The sequence below is a fragment of the Pongo pygmaeus genome, chromosome 8 (assembly GCF_028885625.2).
Source record: "Pongo pygmaeus isolate AG05252 chromosome 8, NHGRI_mPonPyg2-v2.0_pri, whole genome shotgun sequence".
NCBI classification, from domain to species: Eukaryota; Metazoa; Chordata; class Mammalia; order Primates; family Hominidae; genus Pongo; species Pongo pygmaeus.
The window spans coordinates 108,889,704-108,899,316 of NC_072381.2; the positions used below are offsets into that span (position 1 = coordinate 108,889,704).

The 9,613-nt window shown below is 52.4% G+C and overlaps 1 protein-coding gene across 4 annotated transcripts in view; it reads left to right on the top strand.

Moving 5' to 3' along the window:
• Positions 1–9,051, top strand: part of NEURL1 (neuralized E3 ubiquitin protein ligase 1) — a 97,745-nt gene extending 88,694 nt beyond the window's left edge. For 3 of the 4 annotated variants that reach the window (XM_054436533.1, XM_054436534.2, XM_054436537.1), the window contains 3 exons: positions 2,042–2,731; positions 7,038–7,184; positions 7,656–9,051. In XM_054436533.1, coding sequence (XP_054292508.1) covers positions 2,042–2,731; positions 7,038–7,184; positions 7,656–7,894 — 1,076 coding nt within the window. In that variant the 3' untranslated portion in view covers positions 7,895–9,051. The remainder of the gene's footprint in view (positions 1–2,041; positions 2,732–7,037; positions 7,185–7,655) is intronic. The other variant, XM_054436536.2, reaches the window with a different exon arrangement.
• Positions 9,052–9,613: the final 562 nt, after the last annotated feature.

The window sequence follows — 9,613 nt, forward strand, 5'->3', positions numbered from 1 at the left end:
AGGCCCCAGGAGGCTTCTCCAGAGCTTCAGGAGGCTTGGGGGGAAGGGCCCACACCCAGAGCTTTCTGGGGACCAGACAACACAGTTCCTGGAAGGGGCAGCGAAAGGGTGAAAGAAAAGAGGGAGGTTTGGTGACCATGTCTACCTTCAGTTGGAGCTGAATTTTGGCCTCTGCTGTCCCTACCAGACCAATCCCCCAAGCTTTGCTGTCATACCTGAGAACCCCAGGCATCCTTAACCCAGTTCCTGAAGAGACAGCACAGATTCTCCCTTGGAGAGGTTCAGAGAGAAGGCCCGAAGGAAGGGATCGGTCCATGGTGCGGCTTACAGTGGCACCAGGCAAATTTGGAGAGATTGACTCACGCAGAAAGGCTTTAATAAACAAGGAGAGTCTGGAAGTGAAGAATGCGGCACTGGGAGTCGGACAGACCTTTTTTTCAATTCTGGATCTGCCACATGGCGGCTGTCATAATGCCGCTGAGCTTTATCTGTAAAACGGGAACACTTCCACGGGCTGCTGTAAGGATGAATTGCAGGGGTAATTCATGGAACATGGTGATCACTTTTATTGAAAGTTATAGGACTCCATAAAGCAGAACATAACACAGCCGTTAGAAGAATATGGTGTTGGAAACAGTTATTGGCATGGAGAGGTGTTCAGGTGCTGGGGATAAGACGGAAGGAGCCCAGGAGTTAAATTTTTGAAAATTTTGAAAAAAGCTACCAGGGTTCTTAGCCGGGAGTCCTTGCCCATGAATGGCTTCATGTAGTTCATGAATGCCGAGAAATTATCTACAGAATTTAGTGAGAATGTTCATTTTTCTGGGGAAATGGGTCAATGTCATCACATTTTCAAAGTGATGTAGTACATATAAAAGGTAAAAAACAAGTGATGTTTATATAGCATGACACAACTTTTGCACTAAAAAAAGTAACCAGCTGGGTGTGGTGGCTCACACTTCTAATCGTAGCACTTTGGGAGACTGAGGCAGGAGGATCGCTTGAGCCTAGGAGTTGGAGACCAGCCGGGCAACATGGCGAAATCCCATCTCTACCCCAAAAATACAAAAATTAGCTGGGCGCGGTGGTGCATCCCAGCTACTTGGGAGGCTGAGGTGAGGATGGCTTGAGCCTGGGAGGCGGAGGTTGCTGTAAGCTGAGGTATCTCCACTGCACTCCAGCCTGGGCCACAGAGCAAGATGCTGTCTCAAAAAACAAACAAAAACAAAACAAAAACAAACAAAAAAAACCACCCAAAAATACAGCCTTTAAAAAGGCTGAAAGATCATACATCCAAATATTAAAAATGCTTTTCTCTGGGTGGTGGGCTTACAGGCGATTATTTTTTCTTTTTGCTGAACTGAGTTTTCTACAAAATACCGTTTTATATTTTGTATAACTTGTATGATTTAAAAAAGAACGATGAGTTTGATTCCCTGTTAAGCCACTTTCAAAAGGGTATCTTGGATAGATCTACTTCTCTCAGCCTGTGTCCTGACATGGCAATGGTAGCCTCAAAAGGTGACTGTTAAGGTTAGATGAGACAATGTACGCAAAGAGGGTGTCTGTGTGTGTTTGCTGGGGAGTGGTTGCTCCCCGGCTTTCCAGGATGTTAGGCCTTCATCAGTGCACTCGACAGACTGTTACTGTTTGTCAACAGAATGCTCGGCGCTGTTCTAGGTGCTAGGGATAAGACGTAAGGAGCCCAGGAGTTAAATTTTTGAAAATTTTAAATTATAAGGAATACACGTTTACTGTAGAAAATGAAGAAGTACACATATGCATATAGCAAGCACCTGTGAGCATTTGGAAGCATCCACATGGTTTAAGTTTCGGTGCTTCCCCCCACCTATTCCTCTGTTTAAACAGATGTCCTGCAAGAGCCGTTTCTCGACTGTGCTCGCTAATTTGTGTCACAAGCATCGTGTGCGCCATTAGCCGTCCGGGATTGTAACGATGCGCGCGCAGGGACGGGCAGCGGGGCGCGCCGGGGCCGCCTCCCGGGAGCCCTGCGTGACACCGCACCGTGTCTCCTGCGCAGATAGCGAGCTGGTGCTCCCGGACTGTCTGCGGCCGCGCTCCTTCACCGCCCTGCGGCGGCCGTCGCTGCGGCGCGAAGCGGACGACGCGCGCCTCTCGGTGAGCCTATGCGACCTCAACGTGCCGGGCGCGGACGGCGACGAGGCCGCGCCGGCCGCCTGCTGCCCCATTCCGCAGAACTCACTCAACTCGCAGCACAGCCGCGCGCTGCCGGCGCAGCTCGACGGCGACCTGCGTTTCCACGCCCTGCGCGCCGGCGCGCACGTCCGCATCCTCGACGAGCAGACGGTGGCGCGCGTGGAGCACGGGCGCGACGAGCGCGCGCTCGTCTTCACCAGCCGGCCCGTGCGCGTGGCCGAGACCATCTTCGTCAAGGTCACGCGCTCGGGTGGCGCGCGGCCGGGTGCGCTGTCGTTTGGCGTCACCACGTGCGACCCTGGCACGCTGCGGCCGGCCGACCTGCCCTTCAGCCCTGAGGCCCTGGTGGACCGCAAGGAATTCTGGGCCGTGTGCCGCGTGCCCGGGCCCCTGCACAGCGGCGACATCCTGGGCCTGGTGGTCAACGCCGACGGCGAGCTGCACCTCAGCCACAATGGCGCGGCTGCCGGCATGCAGCTGTGCGTGGACGCCTCGCAGCCGCTCTGGATGCTCTTCGGCCTGCACGGGACCATCACGCAGATCCGCATCCTCGGTGAGTGCCCGCAGCTGCGCCTGGGCGTGTGCCTTTCCTGGAGGCGGGGACGATCCGGGTAGGAGACAAAGGGCGAGCTCCCCTTCCTCCAGGCTCATGATGGTGTTGCTAAGGAATCACAGACACCTGAGGTGAGTTCTGGGCGGGACTCGGTCATCTTGTCAGTAGCCCTTATATGTCACCTGGGAGACTCACCTGGGGGGTGAGGCGAGGGAAAGCGCGGATTATTGAGTTTGATGCCCAGAATCAGATCAACCCATAGTCTCACAGATACATAAACAGTCCAGAAGCACACAACCCAGTGACCACTCAAAAATGAGAGGAAAAGGCCGGGCGCAGTGGCTCACACCTGTAATCCCAAAATTTTGGGAGGCCGAGGCGGGCGAATCATGAGGTCAGGAGATCGAGACCATCCTGGCTAACACGGTGAAACCCCATCTCTACTAAAAATACAAAAAATTAGCCGGGCATGGTGGCTGGCGCCTGTAGTCCCAGCTACTCGGGAGGCTGAGGCGGGAGAATGGGGTGAGCCCAGGAGGCGGAGCTTGCAGTGAGCCAATATCGTTCCACTGCACTCCAGCCTGGGCGACAGAGTGAGACTCCGTCTCAAAAAAAAAAAAGAAAAAAAAAAAAAAGGAAAAAAGGTTTCCCCCAGCAATTAACTTTTTGAGTCTCGGTTACCATTTCTCCAAAGTGGAAATAAAGGTCCTCACCTTTAAGGAAGTTTGTGAGTCCAAATGAGAAAAAGAGGTTGGAATGTCAGTAGTCAGGTGGTGCAGGATGGTGTCTGATTGGGAGACTCTGGGGAATCCTTGAGCAGGCAGCCTTGGGGGAAGTGGGGCTGCAGAGTTCTGGGCCTGCCTTTTCTGGGGGGCAAAAGGTTTGAAAGGACTGGGGGATGTGCATTGAGTTAAGAAAAGGGAGGAAGATTCTTTACTGGAAGACTTCTCAGAGCCTTTAATATGCAGTTTGATTAAGGAGACGGTGATGGTGGTTTTGGTGTACAGTTTTTCCATACTAATTTGACCGGAAATCTTTTCACAAAGTGTCTCCTGGTACCTTTGTACCCCAGAGTGAGCAGGTATTCATGCTTTCCAAGTGCTGGTCTTTGAATCAGCTCTGTGAGACTGAGCTGGTTTCATTAGACTTACCTGGAGGACCTATTAAAGTACAGATTCTTGGACCCCACCTCCAGAGATTTTAATTCTGTAGACCTTGGACAGGTTCTGGACATCTGAATTGTTTTTCTTTAGTAAGTATGCTTACCCAAGTTTGGAGACCCCTGGGCCTCACAGCCCCTAGCCTAGACCTCAGCCCAGGAGGCTTGATAGATAACATAATGTGTGTAGGTGAGTGAGCATGAGGTAGTTACTCTATGAGATTGGCATACTGTGTATAGGCACATGTGAGTAACTGAATACACATATGTTAATATATGTAATGCTGTTGGCTTGTGAGAGCATGAGAAATCATATAAAAAACATTGGGGACTTCCAACTCTGGAAAGAGACCAAATGAAGATGGAGTGAAACATAAATACAAAGGAAATGAAAAGTCTGGGTGCGGTGGCTCACATCTGTAATCCCAGCACTTTGAGAGGCCGAGGCAGATGATTGCTTGAGGCCAGCAGTTCAAGACCAGCCTGGCCAATGTGGCAAATCCCCATTTCTACTAAAATACAAAAAAAAATTAGCTGGATGTGGTGGTGCACACCTGTAAGCCCAGCTACTCGGGAGGCTGAGGCAGGAGAATCACTTGAACCTGGGAGGCGGAGGCTGCAGTGAGCTGAGATGGCGCCACTGCATTCCAGCTTGGGCAACAGTGAGATTCCGTCTCAAGAAAAGAAAGAGAGAGAGAGAAAGAAAGAGAAAGAGAGAAAGCAAGCAAGCAGGCATATGAATCAGGCTTGGGTGAGAATTCAAGATGGAATAAAAAGAAATTAGCCTGGGATGCAAAAATATAAAAAATAAAAAATAGTCAAGCTGATTTCACTGACCAGGATATACTACTCCTCAGGGCAAGGAAATTACATAAGAGTAAGGTACTTTCTTCCCTCAGCACCATCTAATAATAGCTAAGCAGCTTTCCAGTAAGACTTCTGTTGCCCAAAGAGGTTTACTAGACTGGAGCAAAGGGGAGGCTTAAAAAAAATCCAGATTTCTCTCTCTCAAGAGGAGGATAGGCCAAGGTGGATGTTGAAGAAGAACCACCCAGAATTCAATATACATTCAACAAAGTGCTCCTGATCTGTTTGGAAAATTGGGCATCTCAACCAGCAAATTGCTGTTTGAAGATCCTGACTGACTTCAAAAGAATAACTAACCAGTGGCAACGTATGAAGGGTCATTATTAACCTTATAGAGGAATGCTTGGCTTTGTGGCTAGCCTAAATATACTAAGAATAGAAGGTTATTTCCTTCACTCATGTGTATCACAAAACATACAGCCAGTTCCATACTTATTGGTGAAACATTAGATATATTCTCATGAAAGTCAGGAATGTAATAGAGATGGCTTGCAGACGTTGTTCTGACAATGCTGGCCAATGCAACAAGGCAAGAAAAGTAAATAGGAGTTGTGAATAGGAGTGCTGAAAGAAGGAGATGATGATTAACTTGGAAAAATATTAACACAGTAAGAGAAACCCTGTGGGCATCTATTGAATATTCTTAGAAATAATACCACCACTAAATGAATTAGAATTAATAACTACAGATAAAAAAGATCTCATTGGGCACTTAGGTGTGTGCAGGGCATTATGTTAGGATTTGTAGGAGAGTCACAGGTGAATAAGATTTCCTGTTCTAAGAAAGCTCATGGGCTGGGCGTGGTGGCTCACACCTGTAATCTCAGCACTTTGGGAGGCTGAGGCGGGTAGATCATGAGGTCAGGAGGTCGAGACCACCCTGGCTAACACGGTGAAACCCCGTCTCTACTAAAAATACAAAAAAAATTAGCTGGGCCTGGTGGCAGGCGCCTGTAGTCCCAGCTACTCAGGAGGCTGAGGTAGGAGAATGGTGTGAACCTGGGAGGTGGAGCTTGCAGTGAGCCGAGATTGCGCCACTGCACTCCAGCCTGGGCGACAGAGCAAGACTCAGTCTCAAAAAAAAAGAAAGCTCATGGTTTTACTGGAGAAACAAAACTGGAGTCCTGGGCACAGAACAAATATTACCCCAGCCTTTGTGGTTGTGTAGTTGTATGTCTGTAGTGCATGTGTGTGTGTACTTGAGGGAGTAATGTGGTCTGGGGGTAGTCAGGGCGGCCCAGAGGAAGGAGTTTGAGGACAGCCCCCAGAGGCTCCCTGTACAGCCAGCTCTTTGAAGTCAGGGGCTGTCTCTAGCTTTCTGTCTGCATGGGGCCTGGTGCCTGGTAGGTCCTCGGTAAGGATTTGTTGAAGGGAGGAGAGAAGGAAGGAGGGAAAGAGGGAGGCGAGGATTGTTAAAAAGGAGAGGAAGGCCGGGTGCGGTGGCTTACCCCAGCAATCCCAGCACTTTGGGAGCCGAGGCTGGCAGATCACGAGGTGAGGAGATTGAGACCATCTTGGCCAACATGGTGAAACCCCACCTCTATTAAAAATACAAAAAAATTAGCTGGGTGTGGTGGCATGTGCCTGTGATCCCAACTACTCAGGAGGCTGAGGCAGGAGAATCCCTTGAACCTGGGAGGTGGAGATTGTAGTGAGCCGAGGTTGTGCCACTGCACTCCAGCCTGGCGACAGCAAGACTCTGTCTGAAAAAAAAAAAAAAAAAAAAAAGGAGAGGAAGTGAGTGACGGAAGGAGGAAGGAGGGGAGGAGAGAATCTATGATCAGAACAAGGTGGGAAAAGGTGAAGGCATTGCATAGGTGCCATGCAGAAAAGGTGGGTGATATCTGGGGACAGTGGTGAAGAGCTCAGGGCTCCGAACAGGAGGGTGAGGTTGCGGGACAGGGGAGATGGTAACATACATGCTCCGGCCCAGGAAGCTTTGCAGAAAGCATACATGGGGAGGGGCGGAGGTGGGTGCCAGGCAGGGGCCTAGTTTGGAGCTGCTGTTTTAACAAGAAGCAAGCAGGATATGGCCCTCCAGTTCATAGGTGAGAACAGAGGCCAGGCTGGGTGCTGACTGGGGTCAAAGTCTTTAGCTGATTAGCTATACTCCACAGCGGTAATATCAAATGATCCCCGCGCCAGCCTGCAAAATCCCACTCTTGGCCCTGTGGCTAGGCTGTGTGGTCAAGCCTGGGAACCCACTGTGAGGGACAGAGCTTTCTCCAGTTTGGCCTGGGCAGGCAGCTAGTGTGTCCTTCCCTCCCTCCCCTTTCACAGGCTCCACCATCCTGGCCGAGAGGGGTATCCCATCACTCCCCTGCTCCCCTGCCTCCACGCCAACCTCGCCCAGTGCCCTGGGCAGCCGCCTCTCTGACCCCTTGCTCAGCACTTGCAGCTCTGGCCCTCTGGGTAGCTCTGCTGGCGGTAAGTAGGCTGGCTCCTCTGTTCCTTGGTGACCATGTGGGACTGCGGCAAGGATGCAGCCTTTGTGTCCGGGCTGGGAGTGGAGAGGAGCTGGAGCTGGGCTCAGTGAACCCTTGTTGGAGGGTGATTTCTGGGGTCATCCCCTCCTGTCCCCAGCTGGGCAGTGCCAAAGGGTAGCTCAGGAGGGACCTACCTTAAAAGATTCTGGACCCTTTCCTTCCTCCATCTTGCCTTCTTTTCTCTCACTGCCTCCTAGCCACTCTGTCCCCTCATCTGGGGTTGGAGTGGGTCAGAAGTGGGGCTGCTGAGAGCTCAGCCTCTTCCCTTGTGCCCTGGAAGTTGGGTTGTCAGGGTGAACAGGCAGATCCTGATAAATGGAGGGGGACACAAGAGGCCGGGGAGCTCTCTTCCCATGAATCCAGCGCCGGGTTGGGCCATGTTTCCTCCTGATTGGTGCCCCCTTGTCCTCAGGGACAGCCCCCAACTCGCCAGTGAGCCTGCCCGAGTCGCCAGTGACCCCAGGTCTGGGCCAGTGGAGCGATGAGTGCACCATTTGCTATGAACACGCGGTGGACACGGTCATCTACACATGTGGCCACATGTGCCTCTGCTACGCCTGTGGCCTGCGCCTCAAGAAGGCTCTGCACGCCTGCTGCCCCATCTGCCGCCGCCCCATCAAGGACATCATCAAGACCTACCGCAGCTCCTAGCCCGTTGCGATGGCCCATCCCGCACACCCATCTCCTCGGGCTTCAGCCCAGCCCCAGCTGAGGAACAAGCCAGTGGGGCCCCTTCTCTTCCTCATTTTGGAAACTTTTCCTCCTCCATTAAACATGGGAAACTGAGGCCCTTGAAGGTTTGGGGAGAAGGGTGTATCAGGCAGGGAGGGGGCAGAGGCAAATCGCCGGGCAGAGGGAGGGGAGGAGAGGAGGCCACACTCTCCCTGTCTCTCCCATCTCTGCACCCAGCTCTTCTCTGCATGCTGAGGGCTAAATTGGGATCTCAGCCCGCCCTAATCTTTCCCCATCTGAGGCAGGTTTCTAGGAGGTGTCTGTAGTCCATGTGGCACCTTTGTGAGAATTAGAAAACATGTACCTTCCTCTGGGCAGCTGCAGCCCTGAGCCAGGGCATGTGGCCTGGCTAGTGCAGTGTGGACTGGATTTTAGGCTCATTTGCCCCCTCAGCCAACTGCCCTTGAGCAGTGTACAGCCTGCTCAACAACCGCCCTGGGCAGGCCGCTCTTGAGCTGCTGTCTCCCTCTCTGACCTATGCCTACCTTCTCTTTCCTCGTTCCCTGCCCACTGGGCATGGCAGCTGGGGGTGAGAGGCTGGTGGGTGCCTCCCGTTCTGGGCAGGCTGCAGCCTCATGCCATGTCTCTCTCCCACTACCCGATGGGCACATGGACAGGCTGCAGAGGGCTCCAGGTTCTGGGCCCCTGGCTGAGAAGGGGAGGACCCTGTCCTGGCTGTAGCCTTCCTGCCCCAATCATCTCGCTGGATGCCGTTGCCCAGGGGTAGCCCTTCGGTATGGGCTGGGGAAAAGGGTTGGTCTTCTGCCAGGGTCCCTAAGAACAGGTTTGCAGCTACCCTCTCTGACCTTTTCCCCACATCTTGTGCTGTCCAGGGCCTAGGCTGATAGTCAGAGCCTGTGGCACACCTGGGATGGGCCAGGGCACTGGGTGGGGAGGTGTGGGTTCCCTGGGCCAAGACCAGCCTTTTTCCTCAGCTTAATTAATTTATTTATTTGGTTTGTGGTTTTGGGTTTTTTATTTGTTTGTTTGTTTGTTTGTAGGTGAGTTCCCATCCTCTGGGCCCCTAGAAATGCTGCCCTTGTGTGTGGGGTACCTGGGAAAGGGTACGGCTGAGGCAGTCATAACGCAGTATCTTCCCCTGACTCCAGCCACAAAGCTCATACCCAGTCCTGCCAATCATGAATTGGAACTCCATAAGGAGGGGCCAAATTGGGAGGCCTTTTGGCAAACAGTGTCCATTTTACAGAGAGGCAAACCAAGCCTCCTTAGTGCCCTGGGGCTGGTGGTCACCCAGAGCCATAGAGCACCCTTCCTCCTGGGCCAGAGCTGGGTTATCATGGCTGGCTTAGGTACATCAGGTGGCCCAGGAGGTCCCCCCTCCATAAGGATGTCAAACTTCCAGAAGGGCCAGTGTTCCTAGTGTGGGCCAGGAACAGGACGGAGACCTTGTGATGGTGGGGCAGGGAGCCTGTTCGTAGGGAAGATGAGGAGGCAGGGGCTGCCTCTCACACCTCCAGGTTCTCATTCTAAGTTCTGGGGAGGGAGCACCCCACCTGCTGAGGTTGGTCCTCTCAGCCCTGCCTGCCCTGGCCTGGGCTCTCCCAGCCTCCCAGCCCTCTGCCCCCTAAGATGGCTTTTTGTTTTTGTTTTTTTTTTTGCATCCGTCAGAGACTGCTC